The sequence below is a fragment of the Blennius ocellaris genome, assembly GCF_963422515.1.
Source record: "Blennius ocellaris genome assembly, chromosome: 8".
Taxonomy (NCBI): Eukaryota; Metazoa; Chordata; class Actinopteri; order Blenniiformes; family Blenniidae; genus Blennius; species Blennius ocellaris.
In genome coordinates, this window is record NC_137657.1 from 5,583,918 (window position 1) to 5,605,611 (window position 21,694).

The 21,694-nt window shown below is 49.3% G+C and overlaps 3 protein-coding genes across 5 annotated transcripts; all 3 read left to right on the forward strand.

Annotated features, from left to right (window-relative positions):
* Nucleotides 1-206: 206 nt before the first annotated feature.
* On the forward strand, nucleotides 207-12,436 carry myo1eb (myosin IEb). 2 transcript variants are annotated; one of them, XM_080501143.1, is made up of 27 exons: nucleotides 207-362; nucleotides 2,758-2,895; nucleotides 3,008-3,097; nucleotides 3,178-3,272; nucleotides 3,370-3,457; nucleotides 4,301-4,390; nucleotides 4,492-4,623; nucleotides 4,707-4,841; nucleotides 4,934-5,066; nucleotides 5,178-5,374; nucleotides 5,475-5,555; nucleotides 5,732-5,818; nucleotides 6,502-6,588; nucleotides 6,660-6,827; nucleotides 7,330-7,415; nucleotides 7,491-7,572; nucleotides 8,256-8,461; nucleotides 8,542-8,686; nucleotides 9,091-9,205; nucleotides 9,280-9,449; nucleotides 9,730-9,875; nucleotides 10,176-10,322; nucleotides 10,425-10,582; nucleotides 10,662-10,736; nucleotides 10,810-10,996; nucleotides 11,434-11,597; nucleotides 12,022-12,436. In XM_080501143.1, exons 1-27 carry the CDS (start codon nucleotides 360-362, stop codon nucleotides 12,096-12,098), a joined length of 3,282 nt encoding a protein of 1,093 aa, XP_080357269.1. In that variant the 5' UTR covers nucleotides 207-359; the 3' UTR covers nucleotides 12,099-12,436. The 2 variants fall into 2 exon arrangements, with proteins under 2 accessions (XP_080357269.1, XP_080357270.1); XM_080501144.1 differs by lacking the exons at nucleotides 11,434-11,597; nucleotides 12,022-12,436 and adding an exon at nucleotides 11,311-11,416.
* Nucleotides 12,437-13,396: 960 nt separating this feature from the next.
* Nucleotides 13,397-16,426, forward strand: prune (prune exopolyphosphatase). The gene is made up of 9 exons (XM_080501156.1): nucleotides 13,397-13,609; nucleotides 14,334-14,441; nucleotides 14,531-14,733; nucleotides 14,805-14,989; nucleotides 15,190-15,348; nucleotides 15,465-15,556; nucleotides 15,627-15,785; nucleotides 15,865-15,955; nucleotides 16,034-16,426. The coding sequence occupies exons 1-9, from the start codon at nucleotides 13,571-13,573 to the stop codon at nucleotides 16,267-16,269; spliced, it is 1,272 nt and encodes a 423-aa protein (XP_080357282.1). The 5' UTR covers nucleotides 13,397-13,570; the 3' UTR covers nucleotides 16,270-16,426.
* Nucleotides 16,427-17,153: 727 nt separating this feature from the next.
* bnipl (BCL2 interacting protein like) lies at nucleotides 17,154-21,665 on the forward strand. 2 transcript variants are annotated; one of them, XM_080501159.1, is made up of 10 exons: nucleotides 17,154-17,235; nucleotides 18,385-18,456; nucleotides 18,878-18,945; nucleotides 19,052-19,297; nucleotides 19,367-19,561; nucleotides 19,763-19,865; nucleotides 19,956-20,087; nucleotides 20,860-20,946; nucleotides 21,235-21,333; nucleotides 21,423-21,665. In XM_080501159.1, the coding sequence occupies exons 1-10, from the start codon at nucleotides 17,207-17,209 to the stop codon at nucleotides 21,445-21,447; spliced, it is 1,056 nt and encodes a 351-aa protein (XP_080357285.1). In that variant the 5' UTR covers nucleotides 17,154-17,206; the 3' UTR covers nucleotides 21,448-21,665. The 2 variants fall into 2 exon arrangements, with proteins under 2 accessions (XP_080357285.1, XP_080357286.1); XM_080501160.1 differs by lacking the exon at nucleotides 17,154-17,235 and adding an exon at nucleotides 17,572-18,311.
* Nucleotides 21,666-21,694: the final 29 nt, after the last annotated feature.

The window sequence follows — 21,694 nt, forward strand, 5'->3', positions numbered from 1 at the left end:
AAAACAACTTCCGGGTTGTTCCACAAGGGGGCAGCAGAGCTCAGCCGAGCGTCCCTCTGACTCCATTACCCAGAGTTCCCGAGGAGGAGGCGCTCCTACCTGTCCACACCTGCAGGAGTCAGAAGGAGGAGGGAAAAAAAAAAACAGACGTACTGAGGAATGCAGCTCACAGCCACACGGTCCGAGTGAACACGACCGGACCGGACCCCAGAGACCCGAACCAGGACCTCCACCTGATCCGGGTCAGCCCCCATAACACCGGGATCTACCCGGATCCCCCCTGAACCCACCTGGATCCACCTGAGACAGTAGACTCCTGGACTTTTACCTGAAGCAGGAAGTGGAGCAGAGCTGCAGACATGGTGAGTCAAACGATCAGAAGAACCCTGATAAGACCTGCTGGTGGTTTCTGAGCCTCAGTCTGGACACGGTCCTGGATCTGGACGTGTGCTGCCTGTTTTCCTTCAAAATAAAATGGAAACAAAAAAAAAAAATTCATGAAAATCCAAATAACAGTGAGAAAAATATAAACTAAATAACCAACAGATGTAGAAATGATTCTGGGTTTGTGTTCAATATGGGCCAAACATTTATAGAACAGCCACATTTTTTCATGCAGTTTAATGTCTCATTGTACTCCAAAATAAAAGTATAGAACGAATAAATAATCCGAGTTAAAAAGAAATCATAGAAATAATTAATAAACCAAAATATATTCTAAATTGTCACACCAGATGTAACGGCTGAACACACCCGTGGCTTTGGAAATCAAATGTTCTTCATAAAGTTCTTCCAGCAGAAGTTTCCATAAATGTGTGACACTTTTATTCTTGCTGTCACTGTCCTCATTGGGGCTGAAGTCTGGAGACAATGTCCCTGTTGTTCTGTGTTCCTCCTGGAGTTCTGCCAGAGCTTGGACTCTGTTCTGGGTCATTATCAGGATGTTCTGGTCAACGCTTTGGTTCAGGGAGTCTCTCACTCTGTCACAAGTCACCCTGGAAACCTGCTCCAGACCGTCCCTCCCCCTCCTCCTCCTCCTCCTCCTCCATGATGGACTCTTGGTGTCACACACTGTGGAACCATAATTTCTACACTTCAGTAGGACTTCTTTCTTGCGTCTGTCAGACCTGCGGCTCCAACTCTTCTCTTCGCAGCTGAAACCGAGACGTTCTCAATACGGCTGCTGTTTCTCTGTCCCGGCTGCCCGTCACACAAGCTGTTTACTTCGGGAAACTTCTGATTCCATGGGGATCGCTCTTGTGTCATCATCAATGACGTTTCCAGGCGCTGAGCATTGTGGGAACTCGAGGAGAACAACACTCAGATTAGATTGAATCCCGCCCAGACGGCCCAGTTATGAAATGTTGTCTGTTTGCTGCAATATCAACTGCAACAGCCGCCATTGGGGATAAATAAAGGAATGTAGGTCCATCGTACTCCAGAGGGAGAGAAAAACCCTGCCAGCCGCGTCTCAGAGGTCACAAAGAGGCGATGAATGGCAGCAGTAAGGAGTTTCCATACATGCAGCATCGATCAGCCCACTGTATGACAGTATAACTGTGTAAACCACTTTTAACAGACGATAGTCTCCTGTTCCACTTTACACATCACTCACACTTAAAGCCATTTAATTCTGAAAGTCTGGGAGCTGGAAGGTTGGCAGCAGGTTAAGACGTACTCTGAATGTCTCATATCCAGTCTCTTAACTCTTATTATTTCTTACTTTTCTTGCCTTTATCTTCCCATTGAGCTTTTCGTGAGAGAAACCGACTTCGTTTTCATTTCCCCCGCTCCATTCAACGTCCTGTTTTAAGGAGCAGTTGGCGCTGATCAACCATAAAAGCCTGCTTGTGATGTTTGGACTGTATTTCCCAGAATGCTTTGCATCTTGTTGTCACTTTGGGTCTGCCAGACCTCTTCCTGTCAGGGTTTCACTTTCTGAGATTTTTGAAGGTGAAGGAAACTTTACTCACTGGCGACTTTACCGCCTTTTAAAGGCAGTTTTAATTGTTGTGATGGTCACTTTTCTGTTGTTAACCACCTTTTTTTTTTCTCATTATGTTTTTCCATCGACACAGATTCTAGCGTGTTCTGAGGCCCCAAGCATGAAACATATTTAGAAATAAATTTAAACCAACAACCAAAAAAAAGAAGTCAGAAATTAAAAGTTTGTCAGCCCTTGGGTGCCCCCTAGTGGCCTGGAGCCCCAAGCAGCTGTCTGCCTTGCCTGTTAACAAGCTCCGCCTCTGAGCAACACACAACCCATGACCCCCCCCCCCTCATCAATGCTCTTTTACCACCGTCATCCCCGCTTTACCCCGATCACCCCTCTTTAAGGCACACACACACACATTAACACACACACACACTCCGCCTCTCGGCGTGTCGAGGCGAACACGTCAAGGCGTGGCCACTTTTCAGGACAACAAGTCCTCACAGGACTGAAGAATGCTGGGAATCCATTCACAGGCCTGGAGGAGCGAGACCCGGGATGCATGAGAAGACAAATATCCGTTATAATAATTAAATTACCGATTCACTCAATGATGCTTGAACTACCAGAGACAGAATATTTTTTCACACAGATATATATGTATCTCCAGGACAGCGCTGTGTCCTCAGCAGCTGCTGAGGCCTTTCTTCTGAAGCGCTACACTCTTAGTTCATTTAAATAAATGAATTACATTAAGAAATTAAATAAAAACCCTGACAGGTGCACTGCTGACCCGCCCTCCCTCTATGTCCCGCCTCCTTCAGGGCAGTAAGGAGCAATACCATTGGCAGGCCCAGAATGTGAAGGTGAGCGGGGTGGACGACATGGTCCTGCTGTCCAAGATCAACGAGGACGCCATCACCGACAACCTGAAGAAGAGATACATGGACGACTACATCTTTGTATCCTCCAGTGCTGGTCTGGTAGTTGTCATCGCCCGTTGCTCGGGTTCTGGTTGTGATGCCGTGGTCCTGGTTCTAGTCCTGGTTGTGGTCCTTAATCTCTGTCGGTCAGACCTACATCGGTGACGTTCTGATCTCGGTGAATCCCTTCAAGCAGCTGCCGTATTTCACCGACAGAGAAGTGGAGCTGTACCAGGGAGCGGTGAGACAAACACGCCAATAAAACATTGACGCTAACAAACAAGACACGCTGACAATCAAACGTGACGACAAACCCTCCAGGCTCAGTACGAAAACCCGCCGCACATCTACGCTCTGGCTGACACCATGTACAGGAACATGATGATCGACAACGAGAACCAGTGTGTCATCATCAGGTAGGCGGGGCTTCAACACAACAACACAACACCGTCACGCCTCTGGTGTCAATTCAGTGTGTGTGTGTGTGTGTGTGTGTGTGTGTGTGTGTTTTAGTGGAGAAAGTGGAGCAGGGAAAACTGTTGCCGCCAAATACATCATGAGCTACGTGTCCAAAGTGTCCGGAGGAGGCGACAAAGTACAGGTCAGTACTCGCAGTAGGTTGAGGTGATTTTATCTGTTTACCATTTGAAGTGAATTCAAAGCTCTTGTCATTATGAGAATTATACAGGTGAGAAGATTTGTGACACAGAAATTAAAATAAGAATAAGAAAATGTAGAATAATTGAAGATCCAGTAGATTTCAAATTAAATCCAGTCCTCAATAAAAGGCAAAAATGATCAACTATCTAAAGTACTCTGAGACGAAGCTGCAGGTTTATTCTGCATATTTGGAGAATTGAAACTTAAATATTTGGCTCAAACATCACAGAACATCTGAAATATCCAGATGCTCCTGACTCTTTGTGTTTTGTAGACCAGAAGTTTTTATTTTGAAATCTGATGCGCTCTCTTTTCCAAGGAAGTGATGTAACTCTGTGTCGCCACGATGGCACCTTGTCTTGTTGTCTGAGCCAGTGGGAGGGTGTAGATGCTAAACTGAAGTGGACCTAGGCTGGAGCCCTGAGGAACTCCACATGTCGTTTTGTTAGGGTTAGGCTTCTCGGTTCTGTCCCATTAGAGACGACTTAAACCCGTGTGGAGCACATTGTTCACGCAGTTTCTATCGGAACGTTCCGGATCAACGGGTGTCAGATGAAGCGCAAAGATCAGTGAAACCAGGACTGAACTCGTCTTCGCGTTGACGATTTCCTTCTGTGAATTATGAGACGAATTTATGGCTAGGTGTTCTCGATAAGCAGTTATTTGTTCTCACTGTACCGTCCATATTAAATTTAAAACTACAGACAAAAAATATACAGTACTGTCGGTACCCGCAGTACTGGTGACTGCTGTCTCTAAAGGTAACGGTGTGTTTGTGTTGCAGCACGTTAAAGACATCATCCTTCAGTCCAACCCGCTGCTCGAGGCGTTCGGGAACGCCAAAACTGTCCGAAACAACAACTCCAGCAGATTCGTGAGTACAAACTCACGCAAAGTATACACACAACGTGCTCGGGACAACATGTAAGTACTCCCTCTGTCCCTCTGTCCCTCTGTCCCTCGTTCCTCCTTCAGGGGAAATACTTCGAGATCCAGTTCAGTCGAGGAGGAGCTCCCGATGGAGGTAAAATCTCAAACTTTTTACTCGAGAAGACTCGGGTCGTGTCCCAAAATCAAGGAGAGCGAAACTTCCACATCTACTACCAGGTATAGCAAAGAGTACTACTGCCGCCTTGTACTGCCAGAGGTTGACATGTGACGGACGACTTCTGTGTGACCTTTGACCTCAGCTGCTGGGCGGGGCCAGTGGAGAACAGAGGGAGAACCTTGGGGTCACGACCCCTGACTACTACGTCTACCTCAACCAGTCTGGAACCTTCACAGTGGAGGATGTGGACGACAGCAAGGAGTTCGCTGATACACTGGTACCCCCAGTACCCCCCCCCCATCTGTCTGTACCTGTGAGTGCCTGCAGGGGGCGATGTCTGTACCCGTCTGTACCTGTGTGTGCCTGTAGGCGGCGATGTCTGTGGTGGGTCTGTCGATGGAGGATCAGGATTCGGTTCTTCAGATTGTGGCAGGAATTCTGCATCTGGGTAATATCAACTTCAGGGAAGAAAACAACTACGCCGTGGTGGAGAGTCAGGACTGTAAGTACTGCACACCTTGCTCACATTACTTCAGGTGGCAGCCACATTCCTGCAAATAAAATACAACGAAGAAGAGTAGCACTAAACGACGCCGTCTCGTTCCGTCCTCAGTCCTGGCCTTCCCGGCCTACCTGCTGGGGATCCCTCAGGACAGTCTGTGCCAGAAGTTGACCAGCAGGGTGATGGACAGTCGGTGGGGAGGGAAGACCGAGTCCATCTCAGTGACCCTGAACACGGAACAGGCCTGTTTCACCCGGGACGCCCTGTCCAAGGCGCTGTACACCCGACTCTTCGACTTCCTGGTCCACGTCAGTCCTCCACTGTTCACCGTGTCCACTGCTGTGTGTGTGTGTGTGTGTGTGTGTGTGTTGTTGTTGTTGTTCATGTGTGTGTGTGTGTATCCTGCAGAGCATCAACGCAGCCATGCAGAAGGACCAGGAGGACCTCAACGTGGGAGTCCTCGATATCTATGGCTTTGAGATCTTCCAGGTAAACACACCTTCAGTGGAAATTCTGATTCAGTTCAATTAATTTCAATTTAACTGTATTTCTGCAGCACCACATACAACACATTCATTTCTAGCCGCTCTTAGCGGCGGGAAACCCAACAAGTCACCCCGAGAGTCACTTTGCCACAGTAACGAGCAGCCTCTGTCTGTTTTCAGCAAAACGGCTTTGAGCAGTTCTGCATCAACTTCGTGAACGAGAAGCTTCAGCAGATCTTCATCGAGCTCACCCTGAAGGCCGAGCAGGTAACGCTGGGAACGTACCGAGTGCTAGAACACAACAGGCTGAGTCGTACTACCAGTACTAACGGAACACAGGGGACCTGAACCGAGACCTGACTTATTGATTGTTCTACCAAACTGACATCAAAAACATTTCTTCTTCCATCACATTGAGATGTGATTAAAATTGAATGATTAAATTCACTCAAGTTGCTCGTGATGAGAGACAAAAAAAAATCAGTGAAACAAGCTCTTCAAAACAGAAAACTATTTTATTGTTGTGAGTAATTCAAAGCCCTGTAGCACATGGTGGCACTCCCTCTGCTCTGATCATATTGTCAACAACATAAATGTAAAATAGGAATTTCACCTTAGTCCATGTGAATGGGCTGGAAAACAGCAGGGACCCAGAGCTGAACCTTGAGGAGCACCATGTCCAAGAATAGTGTCTGCTTTTTTTATGTTGACTGATGTTAATCCTCTTCAAATTCCACCCCTGATGTTTGGATGTTTTTGTCAGAAGAATCTCAGAAATTTGAATTGCAGTCAAAAGTCATTCATTGGACTCAATTTTGAGGTGTAGAACTGGCTGAGAGGCTCTTCACTGTAGTGAGCGCAGCTCTGCTGAGAGCCTGAAACCTTCCACAGTGAGATTTGGAGTTGGAGGTTAAGGCTCCGGGGTGTAAACGACAGGTTGGTGTCTGCAGGAGGAATACGTTCAAGAGGGAATCAGCTGGACTCCCATCGAATACTTCAACAACAAGGTGGTCTGTGACCTCATCGAGTCCAAGTTGGTGAGTCGGCCGCAGAGCTCGGGGCGGGAGCCGGACGGGAGCCGTCTCTTAAGTCCTCCGTCGTTCCCCAGAATCCTCCTGGGATCATGAGCATTCTGGACGATGTTTGTGCAACGATGCACGCCAAAGGTGAGGGGGCGGATCAGACGCTGCTGCAGAAGCTGCAGGGGCAGGTGGGATCCCACGAACACTTCAGCAGCTGGAACAAAGGCTTCATCGTGCACCACTACGCCGGCAAGGTACACGGCTGTAACACGCTGCCAACACACCTGGAGCGCACTTTAACACATCTGGATTATACCTGTAACACCACTTTCACACCTGTAAACCACTAACCAAGTCAAAGCACTCACACTGCTGGTTCTGGATACTTACCGAGCTGAGATATTAACCGTGAACTCCAGAACGTCTCCATGGCAACAGCCGTGAATATCCTTTGACTTCCTCCATGAGGTGCCTCTCCCATCCGCTTTGTATGGGGCGTTTTATCGCAGTTTTGGGGGATTTATTCAGAACTAGTCAGCCATTAACATCCCAAAATGTAATCGATTGGTCCTGAAGTTAAAGGTAAAATATATAAATACATACAAAGCGATAAATAAATACACTCAAAAAGACAAAAACATAACCCTCACCCCAACTTTTATTGGCGAAGGCAACAAACAAGTAGCAAACATGCCTATAATCTGAACGTAACACGTCAATAATAATCCTGCAACGCATCTATGTGTGTTTGTTCAGGTGTCCTATGATGCAAATGGGTTTTGTGAGCGGAACCGAGACGTGTTGTTTAACGACATCATCGAGCTGATGCAGAGCAGCGAGTTGTAAGTAGAGTGTGTGTGTGTATCAAGTGCAGGTGTGTTCTTTCTAAAGCGCCTGATGTGTGTGTGTGTGGTTAGTCCGTTCATCAAGGCTCTGTTCCCTGAGAACCTGGAGGCGGAGAAGAGGGGACGACCGTCCACGGCGAGTATCAAGATCAAGGTGAGGAAGTCCAAATGTGATGCAAAGACTCGTCGCTTCTCTGCAGGAGGATCTCTGGTTCTCTGAGCTTGTTCTGTCTGGCATGTGGTTAAGAAAAACAAAAACAGACTGGCCACAGCTGGCGTTGGTTATATTTGAGAGAAATAACAACAACAAAAATCCCAAAGTGATTATTCTTCGTAAATCATGTGGTTCTCGCAGCCGTATTCTGTAACCGTGGTTCTATTTGAGAGGATCCCTGTTGTTCTCGGCTGGTGGTTCTCTTACCTGATCCTTTTCTAACCTTCTTTCTGTGGTTCTCTGGCTCTACATTAAACTAAACTAATCATACTTTATTAATCCCTTTAGGAAAATTCCTTTTCCCCGCATTTACCCATCCTATTTGTAGGGTGCGGTGGGCAGCCATATTTGGGCGCTCCGGGGAGCTGATGGCGGTCCCACAGTGGCGACCCGTCTGCTGTGGGGTTCAAACCTGCCAACTTCCAATCTCAGGTCCGCTTCTCTAGCCTCTTCGCCACCACTGGACAATAATTCTAGTTCTCTGTGGTTCTGTGACGGTGGTTTTCTGATGCTTCTCTGGTTTTCTGCTAGTGGTTCTCAGGTGATGGTTCCCTGACTGTGTTTTCTCTGATGGTTGTTTGATTCTGTCCATCCAACATTCTGACGTTCCTGTCGCTCTGCAGAAACAAGCCAACTCTCTGGTGCAGACCCTGATGAAGTGCACCCCCCACTACATCCGCTGCATCAAACCCAACGAGACCAAACGGCCCCGGGACTGGGAGGACAACCGGGTCAGGCACCAGGTGGAGTACCTCGGCCTGCGCGAGAACATCAGAGTCCGCCGAGCCGGATACGCCTACAGACGAGTCTTCAACAAGTTCCTGCACAGGTCAGAGGTCAAAGCCCGGCTCAGAAGCGGACGTCTGTCTAGCTGCTTTGGACACGTTGACCAATGCAGTTCTCCTGCAGGTATGCCATCCTGACCAAGGAGAGCTGGCCTCAGTGGAGAGGCGAGCAGCGCCAGGGAGTTCTGCACCTCCTCAAGTCCGTCCACATGGACCAGGATCAGTTCCAGCTGGGGAAGTCCAAAGTCTTCATTAAAGCTCCAGAGTCGGTACGATCTGATCAGGTGGAGTAGTATGATGAGATGCTCACCGAGAGAGACTGGACATGACACAGAGACAGACAGACTGGACACTAACAGAGAGACTGGACGCTGACGGAGAAACTGGACGCTGACGGAGAGACTGGACGCTGACGGAGAGACTGGACGCTGATGGCGAGACTGGACACTGACAAGAGAGACTGGACACTGACAAGAGAGACTGGACACTGACGGAGAGACTGGACGCTGACGGAGAGACTGGACGCTGATGGAGAGACTGGACACTGACGGAGAGACTGAACGCTGACGGAGAGACTGGACACTGACGGAGAGACTGGACACTGACGGAGAGACTGGACGCTGACGGAGAGACTGGACGCTGACAGACATGCTGATGTGTCCCCTGCGTGCAGCTCTTCCTGCTGGAGGAAATGAGGGAGAGGAAATTTAACGGGTACGCTCGGGTCATCCAGAAGGCGTGGCGTAAACACATCGCAGTCCGCAAATACGTGAAGATGAGGGAGGAAGGTGAGGCTGGTCTTCATCACCACAGATGTCTCCATCCTGGGTCAGTGTCTCCAGGTGTCTCCTGTCTCTTCCAGCCTCCGACGTTCTGCTCAACAAGAAGGAGCGCCGCAGGAACAGCATCAACAGGAACTTTGTGGGCGACTACATCGGAACCGACAACCATCCTGAGATCCGGCAGTTCGTGGGCCGCAGGGAAAGGATCGACTTCGCCGACGTGGTGATGAAATACGACCGAAGATTCAGGGTAAGAACCTGCTTCTCCCTCTGACTATGGAGGTGGTTCTCCAAGAGGACGGCAGGTTCATTAGGTTCTCCACCAGCTGACCCATACTTACCATTTCACCATCTTTAGACTTAGTACCTTTTGACCGGTCCTCCATTTCCACGATGACGAAGGATGGCTAGATATACGACCAAAAATGAACCAGAAAGCTCTCTGATTGGTGGATTGATCAAACAACGAGAACAGGGCGCTCAAGTCACAGATGTTAACGGCAGCAACTCTTGTTTCTCTTGTTCCTCAGTCGGTGAAGCGAGACCTCATCCTGACGTCCAAGTTCCTCTACCTGATTGGCCGGGAGAAGGTGAAACAAGGTCCAGATAAGGGTCAGATTCAGGAAGTTCTGAAAAGGAAGATCGAGGTCAACAGGATCCAGTCTGTTTCCATGAGGTACGACACCAGAACCAGGACTGAAACTACCACTAGAACCAGCAGCATCAACAAACTACCTGTAAACCCAGAAGATCCCGTATCAACAGTAAACTTATTTGTGGTTTTCAAAGATTATTGGACTTATTCTGGTTGTGAACACCTTTCTTCTCTGGACTCGACTCTGGATTAAAATATTAAAAGTCCCTTCTTTTTAATCTCCACAGTTCCTCATTCACTGTAGTTTCAGAGATGCTTTCCCTCCGCCTTTCTATCTCCGTCTGTCTGTCTCTTTTCTCTTTCTCTCTGTCCGCTGCTCAGCACTCTGCAGGACGACTTCTTCGTCGTCCACGAGGAAGAGTACGACAGCGTTCTCCAGAGCATGTTTAAGACGGAGTTCCTCAGTCTGCTGGTGAAACGTTATCAGGAGAAGACAGACAAGCAGCTGCCACTCAAATTCAACAATCTGTGAGTGGAGGGACAGTCGGTCACTGTCCACGTGTCTCATTCGGTCCGTCACCATCATTTCCTGAAATCGTAAACTATCTGCATGGATCTTTGTGTCTGCAGTCTGGAGTTTAAGGTGAAGAAAGGGGGCTGGGGTCCGTTCAGTTCCTCGGGATCCAGACAGATCCAGTTCCAGGCGGGTCAGGGAGACGATGCGGTCCTGAAGCCCAGCGGAAAGGTCCTGCAAGTGTCCATCGGACCGGGTCTGCCCAAGAACTCCCGTGAGTTTTCGCCGCCTGTGTTCGCATGATTTTGTCGTCCCGTTGTGTCCTGCGCCCTAACCTCGCCGTCGCTCTGCAGGACCCACCAGGAGAGACACCCGGAAGAGCCGCCACATGGGGGGCCACGCTCCGCCCAGCGGGCAGCACAGCTCAGGTGAGACCCAACTTCGGCTGCGAGCTCTGTTCCGTCCAAAGGCAAGAAACTCGCGTTACTTTTTTTGCCACAGCTGCCCGCTCCAGAGGGGGCGGAGCTCCCAGCCGAGGGGCCGCCTCCAGAGGCTCGCTCCTGAGGCAGCAGTCCAGCATGGAACAGCCCACCCTGCCCCGCCTCCACAACCAGCAGCGCTCTTCCAACCGAACTCACCAAAACAACGACATGGGCTTCATGAGTGTCCCGGACCAGGGCGCCGCAGGGTGAGACTCGGTCGCACCAACACATAAGAATCGTTTCTACCACTTCCCACCAATTAAAACAAATTTTTCAGCTTTAAAGAGAAGAAAATTCGGCTTCTTCTTCTTCTTCTCATAAAAATAGAAAGAATGTTTGCGGTTGACTCTCATTTCGATCTGGAGACATTTTTATTTCACACTGTTCTCAAGCTGCTTCTGGTGGTTGTACCTGTTGTACAGCGTTGATCAGCACTCTTTAGTTTCTCTGTCCACGTCGAACATCCAGGTAAAGCAGCAGGGTGGGAGTGAAAAAGTACTGTTTAATTTTCAACTTGTAGGATTTTTTAACCAGCTAAACCACAACCAAGCTGATACAGCGTCGTCAGTCAGGAGGATGACCACCAGCTGGTAGTAGACGCAAGGTTCCCGGCGATGGTATAATCCCTGCTCCTCGTCTGCAGGATGCACCGGCGGCGGTCGAAGGAGGTGAAGCCAGTTCCCGGAGCGGGTCGCCCCAAACCGAAGCCCCGGACTCCTCAGTGTAGAGCTCTGTACGCCTACGACGCCCAGGACACAGACGAGCTGAGCTTCAATGCCGACGACATCATCGACATACTCACCGAAGGTACTGCGCACTCTTGCTGCTTCTGCAAACTCCGAGTTAAGCCACTGTCATCCCTGCTAATGCTAAACACATAGTAGTAACAATGCTGATAATGCGAAAAGGTACTGCAAACACGTCTAAATGCTTATAAAATCACTACCAATATTGTTAATACGCTGACGCTACAAGTACTTCCAGCTGTATTGTTAAAGTTGCTATTACTGCTAATGGTACTGATTGTACTAATACAGTGGTTTGGTTAAAGGACTGCTCGTTGTGCTATGGTTGTTTATTCTACTTAGACTGTACTTCTGTGGATGCTGAGGCTGAGTTATTGTCCTGACTTTCTTAATGCTGCAGTAACACATCTGAAACCAAAGGGGACACTGTGGTTTCTCATGTATCTGACTATCGTACCTCCTGTTCTTCATCTCCGTCCCTGCAGATCCGTCCGGTTGGTGGTACGGTCGGCTGCGCGGCAGAGAGGGCATGTTTCCTGGAAACTACGTGGAGAAGATGTAACGTCGGGTCGCAGGGACAGCCGACTGTACGCTCCTTTATGAGAGTCTGCATGGTACAGCCTGGCTACGCCGTCCTCAGATAGACCGTAAACCAGCCAGGGTCCTAAAGTCTCCAGTGGGATGTTCCTGTAAACCAGTGTTCGGGATCAGTTTGTGACCATCGCGGTCGTCGCCTCATCAGTTCGGAGCTCAGCGATGAAACGAAGAGCTGAGACAGACCAGGAGATGGACTCAAACTGAATTCTCTGAGCAGAAACAGGTCGACTGAATGTCAGTAAACTTTTCAATATGACGACAAACATGAAACAAAAGTGATTATTAAAAGAGTTTTAAGAAAAATAGGCACGTCTCTTTATTGGGGGGGGGGGGAGAACAAACAAATCTAGTTTGTAGGTTCAAATTCCACAGATGGGAGTTCTCTGCTGTATGTCCCTGAGCAAAACATCTGATCTCTAACTGCTGCACCGTGGCAGCCACAGCACAGTGTGTATAGTTACGGTTAATTATGAATAGGATGAGTTAAATGCAGAGAAACAAGCCTCCAAAGGGGAGACGGATATTCCAGTAAGAATCGTATCACTTCCTGTTTTACCTGGTAACACGTCACTTCCTGTTTCGCTTTGGTAATCATATGACTTCCATTCCACTCATATTTTGTTTTAGTTCAGATTTTAGTTATTTTTTCCCCCGTTTTAATCTGTAAATTTGTAATTTGTTTTGAAGTTAACTTATTTGTGATTTAGCCAATTATTTTAATGTTTTAGAAGCTTGTCTTCCACCCCAGATATTTTGTCATGTTTTTATCATTTTCCGTTCCATCTTCTTTCTACTCTTTCACCATCCAGTTCTTTTTGATGTTCTCTTTAACTTCTTGCACTTGGTTCTCCTTGGATTATTACTCATGTCCGTTATTTTCAACTCAAACTCGATGAACTACATTACCCAGAACTCCACGAGAGAGTGGACTTGAGTTGCATTTAAAGACAGCAGGAAATATGAAACGTCTGCATATTCAGGGCGCACCTGACTTAAAATATTAATGGTTGTTTTTTCAAATGTTATGACTTGTAACTGGTTCTCTGATTAATTGTAATTATCATTCTATTTTTTTTGTCAGAAAGGACAATGTGAAATGTTTTTATATTAAATTGGGATTTGCTTTTAAACACATGTAGGCTCAGGAAGATCATAAGGCTCGGGGAGCTCCACACTGCAGGTCTCCCGGTTGGAATCGAACCCACGTCCCCTCGTTGTGTGTCGTATATTTTTCCGCGCTTTGAATGTGTCCGTGAACGCGTCTCGACCTTTCACCCGGCTCCAGCGCCAGCAGCGGACCCACGGTGTGACCGTTACCGGACCGACTGTGACCGACCGCCCGCCGCCGGTCAGCCGCCGGGGCCGCGACCGAGTCCACCGGCTCCGTGAAACCGAGCCGAGTAGCGGCGGCTAGCGGCTAACGGCTAACGGGGGAAAATGGAGGAGTTCCTGAAGAGCTGTCAGCAGGCCGTGAAGGTAACACACACACACACACACACACAACATGAACACAAACACACAGGTTAGCACGTGAGCCTGTTCAAACATGTGGTTCACTCTGCGGCCTGCAGGAGGCGTCGTGAGCGTACACATGGACGTAAAACAGTCTCATGGTGAGTTTAGGATTAAAGATGAATATTCAGCATAAATCAAAACGCGAAGATTAAGTTCAGGAGTTCTGTTACTCCGTTACTCTCTCAGGCCTCGTTTATACGATCACTTTGGTTGCGTTTGGTTGGTGTTCGCAGTCAAAAATTATGATGTCAGGTGTATCTGTGGCATTGTTACAGCGCCACCTATAGGCCTGGCATATGTACTACATTATTTTCGGTAGTTTTTGCGGTGTTGTATGGACGCAGATGTTGCCCATTTGGACGGGAAACTTTTTAAGAACGACTGGGAGAAAAAAAGGACGTTTTGGCTCAACAGACAGGCTTAACAGTAGCGGGTCTCATCCTCTGGCGGCCGGACTCAGATCTCGTTCCCCGTCCTGCGGCGGCCGGACTCAGATCTCGTTCCCCGTCCTACGGCGGCCGGACTCAGACCGTGGTCCTCTGAACCCCGTCACAGTCTGACCCGCCAGCAGAGCGCTGCCCATCAGAACACCACCACACACTGCACCTGCACAGTCTTCTGCTTCTCGGGTGTTTCTCATAAGATGGTTTTAACCTGTGTCCCTGTCCCGGTCCCTGTCCCTCAGACCGGCTCGGCCCAGGACTCTCCGGGCCTCCATGTGGTTCTGGGCAACGAGGCCTGCGACCTGGACTCCATGGTGTCTGCTCTGGTCTATGCATACTTCCTGTTTAAGGTGAGTGTCCGGCCAGTCAGTTGCTGATCGTGTCTGGTGGCTTCAGGTGTGAAACCGCCCCCCCACCTTCCACCCCCCGTCTCTGTCAGACTGCACCTGGCGATGCGTTTGCTGTCCCTCTGCTGAATATCCGTCAGTCCGAGCTGCTGCTGCGCTCCGACAACCTCTTCCTGCTGCGCCAGACCGGCCTGTCTCCCGACCTTCTCATCTTCAGAGACCAGCTGGACCTGCGAGCGCTGCACCGGGCCGGCCGCCTGCGCCTGACACTGGTGGACCACAACGTTCTGCCCAGGTGACCTCACACACCTGTCCCACTGACAATACACACACCTGTCCAGCTGACCATGATCCTCTCTCCTGCAGTTCAGACCATGACCTGGAGGGGGCAGTGGTGGAGGTGATCGACCACCACCAGCTGGAGAGGGAGACCTCCCCATCCTGCCCTGTTACCGTGGAGATGGTGGGTTCCTGCGCCACCTTAGTAACAGAACGCGTCATCCAGAAAGCTCCACATATCCTGAACCAGCAGCTCGCACAACTGCTCTACGGTACAAACACACACACACACACACACACACACACACACACACACACACACACACACACTGTCATCACACCATTTCACTTTATCCACAATTGCTTATGGTCTTATTAAAAAATGGAAAATTCTACTCACAATACCTCTTAATGACAATGACAAAAAAGTCTCTCTCCCTCTCTCTGTCTCTGTCTCTCTCTCTCTCTGCAGCGGCGGTGGTGCTGGACTGTGTCAACATGTCCCCTGCTGCAGGTAAGGTTACAGGTAAAGACAGTCAGTATGCGGCGACGTTGGAGTCGCGGTTCCCCGCCCTGCCTCCAAGAGGCGCTCTGTTCAACGCACTGCAGAACGCCAAGTTTGACGTGTCAGGTGAGTTGGTACCTGCTGTCCTCCTCCTGTACTCAGCTTCAGGTACTTTGCAGTATTTATGTTTGTATATGTTGTAGTACATACGGTGTGTGACGGTGTCTATTTTCCGTCCTCAGGTCTGAACACTGAACAAATGTTGTTAAAGGACATGAAAGCTGTTTCAGGAAGTTTGAATCTCGCCATCTCCGTTCTCTACATCACCCTGGAGGTCAGTGAGCACTTAAACACACTGAATTAGTACAGTGTGTAGTACAGTGTGTGTGGCGTGTGTGAGACAGGACTTCCTGCAGAGGGAGGGGTTGGAGGCGGAGCTTTCTTCCTTCTGCCAGAAGCTTGGATTTGATTTGCTGCTGCTGATGACAATCTCCTTCACCGAGAGCAAAGAGCCAATCAGAGAGCTGGCTGTGTTCAGCCACAGCGCCCCCGACAGGCGGCAGGTACACGCCCCCTCTTCTTCGCACGCCTGTCACTCAGTCGTGGTGTGGTTGTCATGGCAACAGTGTCCTCCCTCCCCAGGTGAGCCGGTACCTGGAACAGGCCCGAAGCCCCGCCCTCAACCTCAGTCCAATCAGCAGCCCCCATCCTTCCATCTCAGCCTATCAGCAGGGTGAGACGTAGCACTCCACCCCTCGCTGCCCTCCGCTCACCCCTCCCCCACCCGCTGACCCTCACGCTCTCATTCCAGGGAACACACTGGCGTCCCGTAAGAAGCTCCTCCCCCTGGTGAAGGACTTCCTGAAGGATCGGTGTGGAGGCGGTCGCCGTAGCAACGCGGAGGATGAGGACGACGACGAGGAGTGTCAAGTGCCTCCGACCCCGATGAACAGCCTGGTGGACGGGTGCCCTCTGGACGGGGGTCTGCCGCACATCAGTGCTCAGGACCTGGAGGACAAGTTCAGCAGGATGACCTCTGACCTCTGAGCTGTCAATCATCGGCGCCATGGTCACCACGGAGACGGTCACTGAAGAACCACATCCACAACCCACAGATCCAGAACCATCATCTGTTAAAAGACTTGGACCTGCATTAAGACCTGGACTGTTGGATGGTTCAAAGTGTACCTTCAAAATAAATGTTTCCAAAGATTTGATTTTTCTTTAGTCTTTGTTTCTGTTTGCTTCCCTGAATCCAAACAGGAAGTGACCAGCATAAATGAGCATTTGTGGCTAAACTGTTCACTCAACAACAACGTTTTAGGACTCTTATTGTGAAAGGGGGTGTTTTATTTTGTGTCGGGTTCCATCGTTACTTTTTTTTTTTTTTTTACTTTCTTGGGTTTTTCAACAAAACGGATGCACATTGTGCGTATTGTCAGTTCTAATTGTAGTGACAAGAAAGCAAAAAGTAAAATGGAAAAACAAAAAGCAGTGATCAGCTGCGTTCAGCCAGCTGTTAAAGACAATCATGCTGCTTGACCTTTGACCCAGACGCATCAGAGCCTCCCACACCCGCCAAACAGCTGCATCACTGCTGACGTCACACTGCACACAGTCGGTATGTCTAACAGCACCCATGTCCCATTGCTGAGGGACACTTGGAATTTCAGGAATGAAGCTGGGTGTGGAACAGCTCACCTGTGTGGTGACGTGCTGAGGTGTCAGGTGACCCTGAGGAAGACCACCACTTCCTGATCGCTGAATATTAATGCGGCCTCACCTGCCGTCACGGTGCAGGTGGAACCTGCACCAATCAGACCAGCTCTGCGCTGAAATGCAGCTTAACCTGTCAGGCAGAACGAGGCGGGCGAGCCTCTCTGACACACACACAGGCATACACATACACACACACACACACACACACAAAGAAAGCGACGGTCAGACGTGTGGTCAAAACACGCCGTGACATCATCGTGACATCATGAGCTCCCCCACAGAAAGTCAACACGGGTACGTTTGAATATTTGATATTCACACCTGAGCCACCATACAGCTCTTTCTTTTTCTCTCTCTCTCTCTCTCTTCTCTCTCTCTCTCTCTCTCTCTCTCTCTCTCGTTCCCTGCTCTTGGTTCTCTCCGCCATGGGATCAGATGTTCCCTGTGTAACCTGAGGTCTTCATCATGGTGTCGGACACAGAAGAGAGGCAGGAGCAGATTCTTCATCCATCGTTCAGCTTCCATCCGTGACATCACCTCTGTCCACCATCTGCTTCCAGGACTGTTTCACGCTGGACGACATCAAAAATGATTTCGTGGGTTATTTTGGTCCGAAGCTCCCGGGCAATCCCTCAAAGACGTCCAGAACTCTCTTGAATCTTCGGCTCATCCCCACTCATTCATGATTTGCAGTTTCCTTTCTGAACAACCTCTGAGCTGCTGTTTCGCCAAACTTACTCCAGCACAGAAACTGTTGGTCAGACAGTTGGAAAACGTCTTATATTATTCTGAAAGAAACTTTCAAAACCCGTCTTGGAATGTCCTGAAGGATCCTCGAGCCTGCTGGAGCTCCTCTGGAACGACTTGGAGGACTCCTGCAACCCTTGAAACGAGCAGCTATGAGCCTCCTGAAATAACCTCTCCGAGTTCCCCTTGAACCATCTGAGCAAACCATGAAGCACCTGGTGTTTTAAGAACCTCCTCAAGGAAGATGACAGGAAGTTGCGCTTGCCAGAGAATAACTGCGGGGAGCCTGGAAGGGGTCTCGACACCGTGGAACTCTTCAAAGACCGCCACTGACCTCGGCTACAGGATCGACCGTCAGTCCTGATGTTTCTCGCTCAACCCTGAAGGCACCACCGTGGAAACAAGACTCTTTGCCTGAAGGATGGCCTGCACCTGACACCTACGCACACACACACACAAACACAGGTGTGATTACCTGGATGCGCTTACCAGCACGGCTCCAAATAGAGGAAGAAAGCGACTGTCTCAGGTGTGCCTGTACGAGAGCGGTTTGGCAAGTTAGTTCAGTCTGATCTGATTGAGAGCGAACGGCCGGTGAACTGAACACACTCACCTGTGGACAGGTGAGGCTCACCTGAACAGAGCGTTGACGGACGACCGTGCTCACGGGCTAACATCTTGTTTATGTCCATGCAGGGCTGCTGCTGGCCCCCCCAACCTCCAGGGCATGGAGCTGAATGAGGAGTGGCAGGATGACGGCTTCCCAAGGTCAGAGGTCAAAACAACAACAAATGCTAATCAGAAGTGACACTGACAGATGCTAACTGAACGAACAGGTGCTAAAAGTAACGGATGCTAATAAGCAGTGAAAGACAATGTTACAAGATGTTAAAGAAAACTGTCGGAACCACCGACAGGTCATACTAACAAATGCTGACAGGAACTAATGAATGCTGAATAATGAACGCTGACAGAGTCTAACATATCATCTCAAGCTAACAGATGCTAATGAGACTTAAAAGATGATAATATCCATTGTCAGAACTTAACTGAAGCCAACAGACGCTCTCTAAGGGTAAATGAAGCTAACAGGTGCTATCTGAGGAAAATAGCTTCCAAACTGTAGCTAAACGATGCCAACCAAGCTTCTCAACCAATCTCGTGTCCCGCTGTTGTTTTGATGGTCCAGGCCGCTCCCTGAGGATTGTGGGAGTCCAGAGGAGGCAGGAAGTCCAGCAGAAGATGAAGGGGGCCCAGGTGAACATCCTGTTTGTGTTCATAAGAGCTTCATTAACTAACTTTAACCAATATTGTTCTTCAAAATAAAAGCCTCTGCTTTCCCTGCCACCTGTTGTAACCTCAGCCCCGCCCACCAGCCTGGCCCTATCGGGTGCAGTTGGAAGCGGAGGTAAGAAGCGCCTCCCCGCACCGCCTCTCAATCTCACTCTGGGTCGCCGTGACTCCAACAACGACAGCTTCTCCGCGGCCGCGCTGTCGGCGTCGCCGGACGAGACGCCGTCACTCGACATCAACCTGGAAGCTCTGGAGACGCCGTCGGACAGCGAGACGGAAACTCTGCCGGATGGCAACCACGACCTGGAGTGGGAAGGTGAGACACGCCGCGAGAGGCACTGAGAGGGCCACGGTTAGAGGTTGACCTCCGACCCCTCTCTGACAGACGACCTCCCTCGGGCGGAGAGGGGTGGAGCGGCGGGCGTGGTCAGGAGCCCAGTGGAGCCGTTTGAGGGCCTTGTGGAGTTCGACCAGGTAGACGGCAGTGGGCGTCGCTGGAGGAGGTTCTGCATCTCTGGACACGAGTACCAAGTCAACATGAGTGTCTTGGAGCCGTATCTGCAGGTCCTGTCACATGGAGGTCAGGAGGTCACTCACACACCTGTCACATACCTGTCACACACCTGTAACACACCGGTCACACACCTGTAACACACCGGTCACACACCTGTAACACACCTGTCACACACCTGTAACATATTCACTCACTTGAACCTGAGTTTGATTTGTTGCAACCTGAAATTTGTGAAGTTGAAGTCCTCTGTGTGGGATCGGTTATCAGGTTACTATGGCGACGGGATGAACGCCATCATCCTCTTCACTTCCTGTTACCTGCCGGAGAACACAGTGGAAAACTACGAGTATGTCATGGACAACCTGTTCAGGTGAGGGTCTGCAGTCTGAAGGGGACATTGACGAGCACCTGGATGCAGACGTCACAGCACCTCTGTGTGTGTGTGTGTGTGTGTTTTCAGGTACATTGTGGGCACCTTGGACCTGATGGTCTCGGAGAACTACCTGCTGGTCTATCTGTGCGCCATGGCTCCCAGGAACAAACTGCCGGCCATCAAGTGGCTCCATAAGTGCTACCTGTCCATCGACCGGAGGTGCGACGGTTTCACTCACCTGGACTTACCTGAGGAATGGAGTTATGCCTCACCGCGGTCTCCGTGGCGGCCGGTTGTAATCTGAGCACTGATTAGATTAGATTAGATTAGAAGCTTTATTGTCATTGTACATGGTACAACGGAATTGCGGTGTAGCTACAATAGACACACAGTAGACATACAATGGAACACAGGCAGCCATTCTCACATTCAGCATCGCATTCATCTCAGCAGACATACCATATATACGGAATAACCTAAACATTCACACGCACATTCAGCTCTCATACAGACCCGCTCACACGCACCCAAATGAGTGAGAAGTGAGGACATTAGTGCCGAAAGGTAAAAAAAGTACAAAAGAACAAACCGATAATAAGTTACATAAACAACAAAACTAGCTACTTGAGGTACCTTGGCTGAATGAGTATGTGCGGTTTGAGCACAAGGTACATGTTATTGCACAGAATATAGTATATTGCACACAGTCTGAGGTAGGTAGTTCTATCTGAGGTAGGTAGTTCTTGTCTGAGGTAGATAGTTCTTGTCTGAGGTAGATAGTTCTTGTCTGAGGTACGTAGTTCTTAAGTGTTCAGTGCAGTGATGGCTTGAGGAAAGAAGCTGTCCCTTAGTCTATTGGTCCTAGTCCTGATGGACCGGTACCGCCGGCCTGAGGGCAGCAGTTCAAACAGGTGGTGTGCAGGGTGGGTGTCGTCAGCTGTGATCGCCTCAGCTCTTCTGAGGCGCCGTGACATGTAAATGTTGTTTCCAGGCTGAAGAAGGACCTGAAAGGTCTGCTGGTCGTCCATCCTGCCTGGTACGTCAGAGCCATGCTGACACTGGTAAAGCCCTTCATCAGGTACACACACACACACACTGTGGAGGTATTATAATGTTCTATGGTCAGAGCCAGAGGAATAAAATAGACCCAAGGATTGAGCCTTGAGGAACCCAGTTTAATGCAGTGCCAGAATTTCCCAACCCTTTACAAGTCTGTCCAGCGTTACGTTGCCGTGTGGAAAGCAGTACTAACATCCACTAACAGTAAACTGTAGATGTGTCACATGATGTAGCGTGTGTAGCTTCCTTCTCTTCTGTAGCTCATGTCGCTCCCCAGACTGTAACCTTTGACATCTGACCTTTGCAGTGAGAAGTTCAGCAAGAAGCTGCAGTTTGTTCACAGTTTGCAGCAACTTTCTGAGCTCATCCCCACAGAAACTCTTCAGATCCCAGACGCCATCCGCCAGTAAGAGTTTCTACTGTCATTACTGTATTTTGTAATTCTACTGTGTCACTCGACTGATTCTACTGACTGTGTGTCTCCATGTTTTGCAGATTTGATGAGAAGTTAAACAGGTGACAGCCTTTGGTGTTTTGGAGGTCAGAGGTCATGAGGAGCGACTGACCTTTGACCTTCTGTACAGATGAGCCAATTTATTTTGTTGTTTTTTGGGTCGAGCTGCGCACGCCTGAAACAAATACACACACACGCACACACAGATGTTCTATGTGTTTTCATATTTTAAGATTTTGTTCTATTCAAGTAAATATTTACATTAAATAAAATTACATATTTGATTCATTGTCATTGTGTATTCTTTTAGTTA